At 32.4% G+C, this 16492-nt stretch overlaps 1 protein-coding gene across 2 annotated transcripts; it reads right to left on the bottom strand.

The window, feature by feature from the left end:
* Positions 1-747: 747 nt before the first annotated feature.
* LOC128239230 (ras-related and estrogen-regulated growth inhibitor-like) lies at positions 748-15608 on the bottom strand. Of its 2 annotated transcripts, XM_052955776.1 has the most exons (5): positions 15563-15608; positions 14848-14922; positions 13583-13639; positions 1949-2022; positions 748-1633 (listed from the first exon to the last, which is right to left on the bottom strand). In XM_052955776.1, the coding sequence occupies exons 2-5, from the start codon at positions 14912-14914 to the stop codon at positions 1193-1195; spliced, it is 639 nt and encodes a 212-aa protein (XP_052811736.1). In that variant the 5' UTR covers positions 14915-14922; positions 15563-15608; the 3' UTR covers positions 748-1192. The 2 variants fall into 2 exon arrangements, with proteins under 2 accessions (XP_052811736.1, XP_052811735.1); XM_052955775.1 differs by having other exon boundaries at positions 14848-15593.
* Between the last annotated feature and the right edge of the window lie 884 nt (positions 15609-16492).

The raw sequence follows: 16492 nt of genomic DNA, 5'->3' as shown, positions 1-16492 counted from the left end.
TTGTAAAATGCAATGAAGTATTACTAAGTAGTCTGACTAAATGAAATAAGACACTTACTCGTTTTACGCTTAAGAGTTTTTGAAGAATTTTGGGCAAATGTTTGGCTTATAAGCAATTCAGAAAAATCATCGCAACGTCTCTATCAAAATAGTTAATCATGGCGTCTTAAAACATCGACTACGTTTTGATTAGAATCGTGTTTGAGATCATGCAAAAGGTTAAACTAAAACTGTTTTAAAAACGTGACATTAAATGAACCTTTACAGTAACGTTTTCCTAGGATTTGTAAGCTTCCTTTTGACGAAACTATCAACTTTAAAAGAGTTTGACGAGTTTCACTTTGGCCTTAAACTTCAGCCAACAACTGATATCTAACTTGCGTTTTGTTTTAGTTTAAAGTTTGTTTGCACAACGATTGTGAAGAAAGTAACATTAGCTTATACTCAGTCACTCTCGTTGGCATGATGTTGTCAGAGAGTGTAGTATTGTGTTGAAAGGGACATCGGAGAACACGGAAAAAAACTTGGATCAATTATATGTGATTTAATTATTTTAAAGGTTTAGAAAGCTGAAATGCGATTTCACATTTTTGTAACATTTGGATGTATTTTGCACCTACATTTTTGAAATAAATACAGTCCCAAATGATACGCCAGCCCGCCAGTTAAATCAAAGATCAGAATACTGCCTCATCATCGTCATCATCATCATCAACATCATCATCATCATCATCATCATCATCATCAACATAATCATCATTACTATCATCATCATCAACGTTGTTGTCATCGACGTCGTCGGAATCGTCAGCATTCTGTACATCGAATTTCGAATGTCGAAGAAACTGTTTATATGAAACTTGTGCAAAATGTATTGACAGACAAATAGCAACAAATCTGTGAAAAAAGGAAAGTAAACAACAACAAAAATGTCGTCAAAAATGTGCTTCGATACAAGTTGCAATTGCCATATAGAACACAAAATTGCATGAAAACGAATGGTTATATTTCAAACAGTTTAAAAGTGTTGATTGTTTTTGTAATCGAAGCAGTGGTTGCACTTATAAACAGATGAACGAGCGTATATTATATATGATTATGCAGATACAATATCTTATAAACACGTATGTCATCAAACCGTTATAATACTTATTCAAGTGATTTGTCATTAAATGGTGTGTGTATGCCTTCACTAAAATGTATCGCTATGGCTACGATTTATTCTTTTCTTAAATGCTTTCTTCATGCTGTAAAGTTTTGAGCGGGGCTTATTATCAGCTATTGCCAGTTGATTAGAAATATTCATATTTTTCACAAAGTCACGCTTGATTTGACACATTATTTCATCCATAACTTCCAGCACCCCTTGACTGGTCTCTGCAACGGATATTTCAAATTTAGGGCAATTAAATTTCTGTCCAAAATCACTTGATTCCTCATCATTTACTTCACGTGCAGAAATTAGGTCACTTTTGTTTCCCACCAAAGTCAAAGGACAGTCGCGACCTTTGACTTTTGTAATGATGTCCTTGACCTCTGATAAGTAAGTCAAACTTGCACGATCTGTGAGAGAGTAGATGAGAATATAGCCATCACCCCATTTGGTGTGCTTTTCGATTGTTTCCGAGGAAAGCTGAAAATAAATGTACAACGGAAATGACGTTTTAATTTTAATATTTAATGAAGACTAAAAGCTGCCTAAGGATATATCTCTTTGCGCTGGTTAATGTGTTCTAGTCATTGTATCATATATATATTGATATTGGTCAATAAAGTATATACTCCTCATGTTGTCTTTTTATTGTCACCAATGGACGTTTTGGTCTAATAGGCAGACTTTTTCTACATAATTTGTCATTTGAAGCAGAATACGCATATTTAATTTAATCTGTGAGTGAATGAAGAAAAATAGTGGTGTAACAAAATTTCATATAGAAATTTACCCTACCCGTGCTCCGGTGTCAAGGATATCCAGGGTAATTCCATCTCTTGGCGTAGGAAGATGACGTGTGTAAACCATCTCTGAAAGAGAATTATAATGCTATCTTGTAGAAGTAATGTAAAAGAAGTAGCAATAACAGTAGCAGTAGTAGTAGCAGAAGCAATTATACTAATATTGGTGGTGGGGTGGAGGAGACGAAACTGGTAGTGGTAACAGCAGAAGCATTTTCCTACATTAATTTATCAATAAAACAAAAACAAGATCAGTCACACAAACTCGTACAGCCAAACATACACCTCAACTTAAACAAAATTTTAATGTCTTGAAAACTGTTTACAGCTATAGGTAGAAACACCTGATGCTAGTGTTTGCTTGGAAAATTGTCTAAATTACAAGGATATTACAAGGTGGTGGCTGTCATCGATTCTGTGAGATGTTTTCTCTGTCATTTCCTCAATCTTATTAAAAAAAACTTAGCTTTGTATTGTATGTTATCGGAACACACATAATTATATTTGACAGAAGCTATCTGATGATCTGTGTGGCATTTATTGTTTAGCCGCGTTGTATTTCGTTTGCAATAGATTTTGCACCGCTTTAATTTCGACTTTGAAAAACAAGGGGAGATGTATTGCATACAATATTTATGCGAAAAGCTACAGAAACAAGCTCAGTAGCAAATTCCAATAATCAGACCCGTTATAAATTGAATGCAATCGTGCAAAATTTGACAGAACGGATATGAAATCAAACTAACAAATGTTCTGGCTTATTATGTTACCATATATATTCTATTGTTCTGACGGAGAAACGTCGATTTGTAAAGTTCCTTGAATGGATCACATCTATGATGAAATAGGTAATGTCTGTAATTTTGACTCAAATATGTTTTATTGCGTATCATATTATCGGATTCTTAAGTAAAACATGTATTAAAGTGTTTCCAGATATTGATAGAATGATAGACGTTTATGATGATATCATTATAAAATAATTCGAATACAAAACGTTGTTTGCAAGGCCTTAATACTTTGATATGTTGCATTTTTTAAAGAACGAAATCTTAAGTTTCTGTGTAAATACATATAACAATTTATCTTTTTCTCTCGCAGTTCTTTAGACTTAATTCGTGATAAAAAGTGTGATTATTCTAACAATAAACCAGCAATGCAGTTTGTGCTTTCTTAATTAACGAAGACAACAAGAAAGAAGGTATACCAGCAAAGTATTGCTCTCAACTGAAGCTCTGAACACCAGTTCAGTCAATCAATGTTTGACCAGATAGCAGAGGCAAACTTCATGTGGCATTAAGACTTCCAAACAGGCATATCATTAACGGAAACAGAAAAAATGGAGAAAGCAGATATGCAATATTTAAAAAAAAATGGAATACTTCAAAAACAATGAACCTTGAAGAAGAAATGTTTTGAACTGAATTACAAGTCAAGCCGTGGGCAAAGAATTAAACTAGTAAGCAATTTTGTAAATGTATTCATCACTGTTCAGCTATCATTCCATGGTATATAAACCATTCCATGCATTTCTCCTTTGATTTTGTTTTCATAGCATAAATAGAACATGAACTAATCAAAGTTTTGAATGTAGAAGGGGTGCACTTTAGGGGTTTACCTAAGAACTTGCACCCCAACAGCTAGGACAGGAAAATCTAGACTTTATACGTGGTATAAGCTCATTTAAACATCCGAAAAAGAGTCAATGCCATGTTATAGATTGTCAATCCCAACTGATCAACGTCAGGCTTAAGAATAACCCTAACGTTAATTGAGCAAGCACGTTACAATATGGAAAAAAAAACAGTTTGTTTATTAGAAACAATGTCTTATTCACGTAGTGGTATATGTAGTTGCAACACTGTTATAGCCCCCGTAAGTATGTGTCGAATTCCCATTCTCAAACATTGCTTATTAATGTGAACGTTCCCCAATGGGTCCAGCAAGACAGTAATTGTTGTGTACAAGTGTATAAAGGTAGTCAAAATTTAAGGAAATCGGGAAAATATATCAGTATCTTTTTTTCAAATTAATCTTATAACAAATTGATCTAAAGAACATCTTATGATTTTAATGAAAATGAAACCTATTATGTATGTGCTTAAAGGTAATCTCAACACTTCAAAAATACAAGCCCAGTAATTGTTATTATATTAAAACGCACTTGGATCAAGGCCACTAAACACTTTGCGATTGACACACAAACTCACATGACGAAATAGTTTTACTCATGAAGTACAGTATTGCTATAGGTAAATGTGTTTGTAATATTCTTGTAACGGTAAGTGAAAACTTCTCGAATCATGTAACTATAACACAAGTTATGATCCCTATATATTTAAACATAATTTCTAACACTTTGCTCTATTCTCTTTAATTATTCTTAAAATTCTATACCTGTGAAACCATTATTTATTAAGCAAGCTAAGTTTTAAGAATTAAACATAAAAATAGGAACGCTTCACATTCAAAGATAATAATAATGGTTCTGATGACTTTTAGACACTGTTGTAGAAACTTTTATATAATGGAATGTAAGTTGAAAAAAACACTTAAACTATTGAATCAATTTGGGCTCTAGGCTTATTAAAAATAAAGAGTTATAATCCCTGCAAATTTGCTTCCTTTTGTATTTCAATAAAATACGAATGATTCATTCATTATCAAATTTGCTTTGCAAACAAAAGTGACAAACAGGTCTTCCGAAAGTGCACATTGCTAACTTCTAAATCATTTTCATTTTAAAACACATTTTATCCAAAATCAATATCAATAAATTGAAGAACAGACATGAGTATGTTTACAAATCATAAATATATAAATATATGAATTATTATGTTTATACTAAGTGTAATCACATGTGTAAGTAACAGGTAGAAGGAGACAGTTTGTACCCTACAGGTGCAAAAACTAAAGTCGCAAGTTAGTCAATCTATAACGTACCATTTTATTCGTATTCTAATAGTTTTTTAAGTATAAGATAAATGGGCACTTATATATGTAGTGTTATACCACTTTTGTCATATCATATATTATAGGTGCACCGCTATCATAGATGTACAACTCTTCTTACTGAACATAGCTACCTTGCTTTATTTAAATGTACATCATTATCATAAATGAATCCATATTTAGAGAAACAATTCAATTGTGGCGACACTTTCGGCTAAAGGCGATATGTGACATAAATGGTTCTTCATAACAAACACAGATTATATATTGTGAGTAAGCATTTAATTTTGTTTATCAAAAAACTGATATATCTGAAAACTACTCCTCAAAATTCATACATCAACAATTCCAGAATGTTTTACTAGATAAACATACATTAAACTAATTTTTAATATGTGTTTTGTATACACTGTTGTACTGAATATCGCTCATTCGATAGGCACTTGTTAGTGCTGTTTTTATTGCACCCTGAAGTTTGCATTGTGTTTTGTATAAGATAACTTCCACTTGACAATGCTTAGAATATAATGAAAACTACCGGAATAAATATTTCTTGACTATACCAAGAATACTATTTGAACTGCGGAAATCTGCTAATAATGCAAATAGTTAATAATGACTTTGTTTAAAAGTTAAGAGAGAGAGACAAAATGCCACGATACAATTAAGAAACACCAACACAATACAACATAGAAACACCATCACGATACACGATAGAAACACCGTCACGATACAACACAGAAACACCATCACGATACAACATAGAAACACCATCACGATACAACTTAGAAATACCATCACGATACAACATAAAACACCATCACGATAGTTTAAACATATTTTATTCATCAATGTTTACACACATATTATAAAGACAAACAGAAAACACATGTACAATCTAGAAAAGGATTAGAACAAAAGATCTTTATATATCTTTATAAAGTTCTTTTCCAAACTTTTGCCGAAGTACATATTTAATGACGGACATTTGTACAGCTTACAATGTAGATGACACAATGATATTGATAGTGTTGGATTAGATCAGATGGTTAACATTTTAAGCTGGAACATATGTGGTCTTAAAAAATATAGTGAAGCATATGACATTAAGAATTATTTGAATAATTTCGATATTATCAATCTGTGCGAAACATGGAGTGATTATTTAGGGGAATTCAAAGATTTTTTGAATGGTTATATTTGCTACGATACTGTAAGAAAAAGAAATAGTGCATTTAGAAACAGTGGAGGTTTATGTATATTTGTTAAGCAATATTTTTTAGATAATGGTATTATCACAAGATTGTATGATCATGTTGCTAATTGTATAACTCTGAAATTTAATGGGTCTAAGTTCCATGAGCTGCAAGATATTATCATGTTATTTGTTTATATTTCTCCTGAAAGCTCGACTATATACATGGACTGCGAGTATAATGGCATCCAATTAATAGAGCAACATTTACATAACATAGTCTTTTGTACATTGCAGGGGATTTTAATGCACACACTAAGGACTTTTTAGATTTTATTCCTGATGATAATATAAATTATATCTTTGGTGATACGCAATATACATCGGACACATTTGATTTGCCAAGAAATAATAAGGATATTAGGCATAATAATTATGGCAATTTTTTAGCCGAACTATGTTGTATGTTTGGGGTTCACATCTTTAATGGCAGACTATTTGACGATGTATTGGGGAATATAACATGTACAGCCGGGGAAGGGGATTATAATATTGCATCAACAGAGCTTTTCAAATATGTATCATATTTTACTATTGTTGAAAGGGACGAATCTGATCACTTCCCGGTTCATTGTACTTTTTCTTTCCCATGTGTTCAAAACATGCATAATAGTGTTGATTTGAATGCAAATGGGTCATCAAACAATATATCGGTGCCCAATAAGTTTACGTGGGATAGTACCAAAGCGGAAAGATATGTTGCAAATTTTACATTTAAATTTAATACCATGTATGACACATTGATAGCGTCACTACATTCTAACATTGATATTGCTGTAAATTTGTTTACAGACATATTTCGATCAACCGCAATTGATAGTGGGCTTTTAAAACGAAATAGAAGGCATGTTCCTCTAACACAGCCGCCTTGGTGGGGTAGGCAATGTGAATTTAAAAAAAATATCAAGACCAGAAATCTTAGAAAGTATCGCCTATCTAACGAGATTTCTGATTTGATTGAGTATAAGCAAGCTAAACGTAAGTTTAAATCTTGCGTTCTAAGCCATAAATTACAATACCAGGGGGGGGGGGGGAGATCGGAGCTTATTAAAAATCTTGTAAGCCTAAGGAGTTTTGGAAAATTCTTAAAGGATCTACACAATGTAGTATAAACCATGAGGTGTCACCTTGCGCTTGGTTTGAGCATTTCTCTAATCTCTTGGGTGATGTTAATTTAAATGCTCATTTTCCTGGAGTAGAAAATGAGTTGGAAAATCGGGGGGAATTTGTAGATGATACATTAAATACACTGTTTACTGAAGAAGAAGTTCTTCGAGCTATTAATGCCCTCGCTGTAGGCAAAGCTCCAGGGCCAGATGGTATACTTGCCCAGTTTATCAAAACTACTAAGGATTTGACTTTGCCGTTTATAACTCGATTATTCAACCGTGTATTTGAGTCGGGTCAATTTTCTGATAAATGGTCTGAGAGTATTATTTGTCCTATTCATAAATCTGGCTCAATGTTTGAGCCTAATAACTACCGAGGTATATCATTGATAAACTCAGTTTGTAAAATATATTCTTCCTTACTTAACAGGAGGTTATACAGCTGGGCAGAACACAATGGTAAAATCGATGAGTCCCAGGCAGACTTTCGATCTGGTTATTCAACGATTGATCATATATTTACTCTTAATGCAATAATACAAAAATATCTCTCTAAACAAAGGGGTAGGGTATATGTCCTATACGTTGACTTCGCCAAAGCTTTTGATAATATCCATCATCCTGATCTATTTTCATGTTTATCTCGCAAAGGCATTACTGGCAATTTTTTGTTAACATTAAAAGCGATGTATGCAAACCTTGTCGCGCAAGTCAGAACAAGTCATGGCCTTACACAAAGATTCAGATGTTTAAAGGGAACGCGCCAGGGTGATATTTGTAGTCCTCTGATTTTTGTTTTGTATATAAATGACCTCTGTACATATCTAAGAGAACACTGCAACTCTGGAATCTCTGTATCAAACCAAATACCTGATATACTAACGTTAATGTTCGCTGACGACGTTGCAAACCCAGCTGAAACAGTAGTACAACTTCAGCGGCAAGTAAATGCAATTAAAACATTTTGTGAAGACACCGGGATGACAGTCAATGTAAATAAAACTGAGATTATAGTATTCCGTAACGGTGGACCTCTGCGAGGCACGGAAAAGTGGTCATTCGGTGTTACGCCAATTAAGGTTGTTTCATTTTATAAATACATGGGCTTGATATTTACTCCAAAGCTGTCATGGTCCAAAGCCTTAAGTAAGCTAGCTATGCAAGCTACCAAATCGGTTAACTGCATCCAAGGTTTTCAACGTAAATTTGGATATCTTAACTACGCTGAAAGCTTTCAAATGTTTGATTCAATGGTGAAACCTGTATTACTTTATGGATCCGAAATATGGGGTACAAAATATTCACCTATAGTAGAACGTGTTCAGATTCAATATTATAAAAGGTTTTTAGGAGTGAATAAGTCTGTCAATAATGATGATGCTCTTGGGAAATGTGGTCGTTTACCTCTTTTTTTGGACTATACATGCAGATTTATAAAGTATTGGTGCAAATTACTTATTATGCCGAACTATCGTTATCCCAAAAACTGTTATTGTATGTTAAAACGGTTAGATGACATAGGTAGGCGAACGTGGGCTTCTGAGGTTAGGGAAACCTTGTTTAAATTTGGTTTTGGCTTCGTATGGGTTAGTCAGGAAGTTGGCGATATACAGTTATTCATTGAAACGTTTAAATGCCGTGTATCGGATAGTTTAAAACAAGATTGGTATCGTAACATAAACGAATCTTCTAGATGCCAGCACTATAAATACTTTAAAACTCTACTCGATGTTGAATACTATCTTAGTGCAAATTTTCCGTTCTATTTACGCAAAAGTTTTGCAAAATTCAGATGTTCTAGTCACAAATTTGGTATAGAGATTGGTAGACATCTAGGAATTGTACGTGAGGATAGACTTTGTGCCTTTTGTTTTGACAATGGCATAGATGTAGTTGAAGATGAGTACCATGTTTTCTTTGAATGCAAGAAATACGATATAATACGATGTTTTTACTTGGGTAGTATTACAACTGCAAACTCTACTGTGGAAGTATTTAATAGCAAACTGTCATGTAAAAATTATAACACTTTGTTAAAGACATGCCAATTCATTCATGCAATTATGAAAAATAATTAAATGTTGATAGGTTTCTGTAATATTGTTAATATTGTTATATAGACATGGAAATGACAATGGTATTTTTGAATGACATTGATGTAAATATGTTCTGTATTATGGGCCGGTGGCCGTAAATTACTTAATAAACTTGAACCTTGGTAGTGTTTAATGTGATTTGGCTTCATTTAATTTTATTAAATATTTAAAGAATTTTTACATACGATGTAAAACTTAAAAATACCATCACAATGCAACATAAAAACACCATCACAATACAACATAGAAACACCATCACGATACAACATAAAACACCATCACGATACAACATAGAAACACCATCACAGTGCAACATAGAAACACCGTCATGATACAACATAGAAACACCATCACGATACAACATAGAAAAAGCCATCACGATACAACATAAGCACGGCATAAGGATACAAAACAGTCACACATCGTCACGATATAACATTGACACACAACGTCGCGATACACAATAGACACCAAACATTAAAAAAAAAAACACATACACCTAAGTTAGTGAGACAGGGCGAATACAGGCTTAGAACGGTCAGTTAGACAAGTTGCTGCTATCCTTGTACGGTAAGTGATGCAGGGGCCCACCGCTTTAGAACGGTCAGTTAAGTAGGATTTCACTTGAAGTTTAAACCCAACCGCTCAATTGGACAACCACATGTCAATAATAGCACAATTAAGCATTACAGCCTTATAAAATATTTTGGAATGATATGATATTATAAATATTCAACGTATATGAGGTCACTTTTGTCCATGCATAGTGGAGAATAAAGGAAAGATACCAGCAGCGCCTCGTTTTAATTAAATATGTAAGTCGTACTTCAATTATCGTAATTATGTTAAAACGTCAATGTTGGCAACATGTGAATTTTATTTTGCTTTCTCGACTGTGTTATCAACAGTTGTACTTCATATTTGTAGTAAACTGTTTGAGTGTTTTTCTATAGTCAAAGAAAAGTAAGACACTAAAAACTTGATTATAATTATGTAAGTGCTCTTCGCTCAGCAGGTGAATACTTCTCCCTGGATTTTGTTCCGTTTTTGTTTGTATAAAAGATTTAAACGAGTGATAGATAACAGCTTAAATTTACCCGCCGACGTTTTTTTCATAACTTGCGTTCGATACGATGATTATTCTGTCTTAGGACGAGTTCAAGAAAGTCTAAAACTAGATTGATATTGGTGTGGATTGGTATGTATGTTAGTCTTGTTTGTCAGCCCGTTTGAAGAAAACTTTGTTAACCTTGTGAAAATAAGCAATATGATATGGAATTTACAAATCAATTGTAAGTATTTGATTATAATGTTTGACCCTGTTTTATGCCATAAATATTGTAGAAATATATTTCCGCAACGGAAAACTATCAAATCGTTGAAACAGCTGTAATAAGTTTCAAATTGAAAACTCCGTATACAATCGAAATAGGCCAGCGGAAAGTTTCATCTAAATTCTAGGAATTAGTTCGAACCTAGGGCAGAATTTTAACAATGCAATGTAATTCTTTTTAAAATATCTCCAAGATTTATAATCGCCCCCGGATAATCAAAGTTATATAGCACACGATTAAGTAATGTCTTGCAAATATCAAGTCAAATAACAAGCCATATAACACAAGTTTAGTTAGGTGTGTAACACCTGATTAGTTCGGTCGATCTTGGCCATATTTTGACGAGAACTGATATAAGACTGATGAAGGTTAAACTATAATCAAAGCTCGGAAAAAAGTTACTCCCTGTAATGATCTTATACTGTGTAAGGATAAACAATGGTTATACATAATAACAAGATTATTTGCAGAAAATATTGTGTGAAATTAAATTGGTCTACCAAAGAGGAAATATAATAAAGATATGTTTTTGAAGCACTTACTCATTAATATGGTTTTAATGAAAACTGCAATTATATTGCAATTATTACTGTTTTTTTTCTGAGAAGATTCACAGAAATATTGTTCATTAAAGTGAGTGCTAGTTGTTGTTTCACGTTATCTTAGCAGAATTATTGGTATAAAGTATGAATGTATTTTTTAATATCTTGCAGACTTAGACAGAATTTCAAACTGTGCGATATCTTTCAATACAAGTTGTTATGATGACTTAAACATTGATATAACTCCCTGAAAGCTTAGATAAACAAGAAGTATATTATCTAAAGATCTCATCCACAGAAATCTTAAACATTAGGTACTATCTGATTTTCTGTCTGAGAATATGATGTAAGATTGGCGTATAACGTGATGTTAATTGAAATATAAATGCTACTGAATATGTTTTTATGTACGCTAATTACGCGATATAAAGATGTTAATTGAAAAATTAGGAAATTTAATATGGCATATAAATGAATTATATTCCTGTCGGTTTTCAAAATGTTATACATTCTTATATTCCATATTATTAAGTATCTGATTATTGATGTGGTTTACAATTATCACTCACAGAATTTGTGTGTATTATTTTACAATCAGCTGTGTAAACCAATTTACTCTTTAAAGAGAGAAAGTTACTTTGTGGTAAATAATTAATATAAACAAATATTTCATAGTACAGCGCATTATGCTTTGGATTAAACCATATTAAAATGATAGATATGAAATGTGGGAATTTACAAATAATTATGCATGAACTACTATCATATGCTGATACTATTCCGATGAAATATAAACCCTTCATTTTGAAGAGTTGTCATTGCCAATCCTTATCTTAAATTGTAAACATTTACAACTCTTTCTGTAATCGTTAAATTTAAAATTGACTTAAACCTACCTCTCGAGGTAATACATCCAGGCCTTTTAAATATGTTTTTTTTATTATCCGTCTCAGCGATAAGACTGTTAAATGTTTCTAGATCAACACTGCAATACAATAAAGATTCTCTACCCAGATTTTCATTGTTATATTTTCTATTTGTGTTATTTGTTTATGTTTATATGATGTATGCTGGGTTTGTTGGTAAAAGGCATCGGCATTGTATAGTCCGCTTTTACTCATTCAACGCAATAATATTCACCTGAAAATGGTTAACCGAATATTGGAACGCTTTTCTTCTTGTAACAAATATTTCAAACTTCTAGCATAGTTGTTACACTTCGCAATTATATATAAATTATATTTTTTGCCAGATATAATCAAATATTATTACCGACACCTTTGATTTATCACGCCGGCAGCCGGTCGGTGTCTAAGAATTATCTCAGCTATCTTTGTATATCTGCATTGATGGATAAAATACAAATACAACAAACGAACGAATACTTTACTCAATGATATATTCCTCTTAGCATATGTTTCTTTCATCTCTTTTATTCTCTTGTAAACAGCAGCATATCAGAAACGCAAAGTATTTATTTGTTGTTTTTTTCTGACTGATTTTCTTTCTCTTATTTAAGTGTTTATCAGAAACACTTCTGGTTGTAATTATCCACATAAACTTATTTCTTGAATGTTTTTCACTGGTAAAATTCATTGCACTGTCAACGAGATTTTTCTGTAACAGATGTTGCTTTTAGTGTTATGGAAGAGCAATCAATTTTAGTGTTTAATACATGCCTATCCATGTCTTTTTCCGTATCGGGTAGTGAAAACATCCCGATACTCTAGTTTTCGATTATATATAAGCATTACGTAAAAGCATCACGTATAAACATTGGTATAAGCATGACATATGAGCATTACGTTTAAGCGTATAAGCATAACGCCGCTTTTTAAGTGAGGTCATTTATACGGTGATTGATTTTTGGCACGTTGTATGTTTACACTTTCGCCGCGAAAATACGAATATACGACAAAACGAATATATACTGGAATTAGGTAAGTACGATATTGGTGTAACGGCATTTTTATATCGCCACAACTAAGAAAAAAATATAGATAAGCCTTCATTTTGCTCCAATAATGTGTATAAACATGTATAGCATGACGTCTCAACACGTGTTTACACAACGAGTTCGACGTGACACGGGCCGTCTGACAAGCGTCCTATCAAATAGTTTCTATTCATTTAATTACCCGGGGACATCGACTACGACATCCCTTCCCCAAACACGTCTTAACAGTCATTAAGTAGTTGACCAATAGTATATTAGTTTTATATCGTTAAACAACTGTATTATCCAGCAATCGCAGTGTCAAAGAGTAAAACAAGTTTTTGTATCCATTAAATATATCTAAGATATTTCGGTTTTATATGTATTTTACGGATCATGTATTACCTTTATCCCTGTCATAATCTCCAATAAACCTCTTAGTAATGTATCGCACAGCAAAAGCTGAAAATGGAATAAAATATGTACAGAATAAGATAACATATATCTTAATTGAATATTATCATGAATCAAATGTTTGGTTGATGTTTTTCTTTACATTTCATTATTTACGTTCAAGTTTTTAAAAAACGGGTGGACTAATCTTATTCGTATGCAAGTCAATTGCAATAATCTTTAAAACGATTAAATACATACAAACATATCAAAGACAGTTAAGCAAATTATGAACATGTATTTTCTATACATTATAATATACAATAGCGATACAGACCTTATGTAAGGTGTTTGAGCTAGCACTTGTCTTCGTTTTAAAGAGGAGTAATACAGTATGGATAACCGTTGCAAAGTATACAAATTTACCATTACAGGCCTAAGCATATTGATTTGAATTGTTTTAACAAACACGTGAAGCCATGCATTGATCATGCACTGGGTTTTATCAGCGCCATTATCGCTTTATTTGAGTGTATTATTCAATGACAACAAAACAATCTTTTCTACAGCATATTACAATTTTTTTTTAGAAAATCTGTATCAGTTTAATATTTTCAGTTATCATTATTTTACTTTCCTAGCGAAAACTCTATAGCTTATTTATTGTACAAAATAACTATCTTAGGCAAAATGCTAAGTCTTTGGCGTTGACCCTTTGTCATTACATGGGGTTTATGTTTAAACTTTCAACTAATGTGCTTGTTTCTGAAGTGTTTTTTTATAAAAATATTGGAAATATAACAAGCATGTAACTTGCATCCATGTGCAAAGTCCTTCATAAGTCTCAAGACAAAACAACAACTTTATATTAAATAGATGAAGTTGTATATGTAATTTAATTTCCTAGGAGGGCTGAGATAAAATATTGGATAAATATTTACCAATAAATAAAGATTTTGGCTAACTTTGACCACACGGAAGAATTAATCACATTTATAAAATTTGCGGCATATTTATTATTTCAAACAAAGAAAGGATCTTATTATATATCTTGAAATTATAAGATTCATGTCGATACAGTAAATGATTTCGCGCTGGAAATAAATCAAATCATATTTCCATCGATGCTTATTATTTCAGTCGTATGCATAAATTAGCAATAATTAGAAGAGACAGTTGTAAGCATTTTTAACATATTTATATACCTAAGTAAATATTTCAGTTCGTTTATACGAAATGAAATACCATAGTACTGATAGATTCATACATAATCTTACCTGTTTTTCCGACCCCGCTGGCCCCTAGTAACACAATTCGAGCCCCGGTAAACCGTTTTTGAGACATTCTGTTTACTGAAACAATCGCCAAAGTCAGTCCGTTATTTTTGGCTTATAAGTCCATCTTTCTTAGCAATCTTGAAAAGGCATACAAATCCGTCGACGTATTAAAATTGTCCGTTGGATAGACTTTGACAACGAGCAGAATATTTATTAGTATTTGCTACATTTCCAGGCACCCTAGCACATCATTAACTGTTAATTAATGCTTGTAGAATATCCAAGATAAAATAAATGTCCCGTGGCTGTATCGAAAAATTGGTATGCAAATAGCATGGAGGTCTAACTTTTTCTATAATTTCCTTCCTATTCACATAACTAGAAAGGCAATCATACCATCAAAATCTGTAAGCGATTTCTGAAACTATCGAGAATCTGTACAGGTCTGATTTCTATTCCGTGAAAACTTTGATCCAATCCTTCTAAATTTGCTTACGTCATACTCTTCAAATAACCTTTCGAAATAAAAGAAAACTCAAAGATGTTAAATATCATTTCACGGTTTACAAATTTCTTTGTCTGTCTTTGTTCTTCGTCAGTGAATAACCAGAAATAATACGTCAAATGAATCCTCGAGTTTATGAAAAACCTGTAAATTAAAATATAAGTCTTGTAATGTAGCACATGATAGCATGATGAGAACGTATGTTCCTACCTGGAGAGTTTCATTCAAGTCGTTCAACAAGTTTTCCAACTCAAGTCTGCGAGTCTTCTGGTTTTAATCAACGTAACAGATCGTTGTAACTATGGCATCATTTAAACACTGTACATCATCTTCATTTCAGTGATTTTCAGATATTTACACCTCAACTTTATTCCTTAAATAAACTGCCTTTCAGGATTTGCGAATATTTTCCGATGAACGTAACAGCTTCAGATATTTTCGGATCGCGAATCATCGCGTATTAATATTAATGTAAATTGAAGTGTATATCTTGTTATTGTTTGAATAGTGGCAACACGTCACGAAAAACTTAAAACAACATTTTATAAAGTGTAAATTTATGATATGTTAAATGTTGTGTTGTCCTAGCGTTTTAACTTTACGTTACTATTCCCGAGTTATTGCGACGTAATATGATAAACTCATTCCAGTTACGGTCGGGTCGTTCTATTCACAGAATGGGTCAGAAATAATTGATGGTTTTAAGAAATGAAAGGAGATATTTTTTAACAATAATTGAAAGAAATAACGAATAATTGGTGTACATATAAGTAATGAATTGCGTGATTGAAGTCATTATCGCACAATTTAACCAGCCCAACTGCGTTCATACCTCGATAATGACATAAATTCTGTAATTCATTCCTGAAAAAAACTTATGTCTGATCTTGTATTTTACTCGTTTTTTTTGTTCAAAACAATCTTATCTTTTTTCAATGATTTTGTTTTCCGTACCAAAAGTAAGGATCAAATGGTACTATATTTAGGGTATTGTGAATGAGATACACGAACAAGTGTAGCGTGAAAGACATTTTTCATCTAAAATAAATTCATATATCTTAAAGATGTATGTCAAATCGCAGTGTTTACCCGATATTCATGAAAGACAACAAACATCGTCAAATACTTTGTTTACATAGT

This window comes from Mya arenaria, chromosome 6 (genome assembly GCF_026914265.1).
Source record: "Mya arenaria isolate MELC-2E11 chromosome 6, ASM2691426v1".
NCBI classification, from domain to species: domain Eukaryota; kingdom Metazoa; phylum Mollusca; class Bivalvia; order Myida; family Myidae; genus Mya; species Mya arenaria.
This window is presented reverse-complemented; position numbering and strand designations above follow the sequence as displayed.

Bases quoted from the DNA above. Each gene is read 5' to 3' on its own strand.
- LOC128239230 (XM_052955776.1), bottom strand. From the start codon at position 14,914: ATGTCTCAAAAACGGTTTACCGGGGCTCGAATTGTGTTACTAGGGGCC. The intron at 13,640-14,847 runs GTAAGATTATGT...TTCCATTTTCAG, and splicing joins CAGCGGGGTCGGAAAAACAG to CTTTTGCTGTGCGATACATT. The intron at 2,023-13,582 runs GTAATACATGAT...ATTCTCTTTCAG, and splicing joins AGATTATGACAGGGATAAAG to AGATGGTTTACACACGTCAT.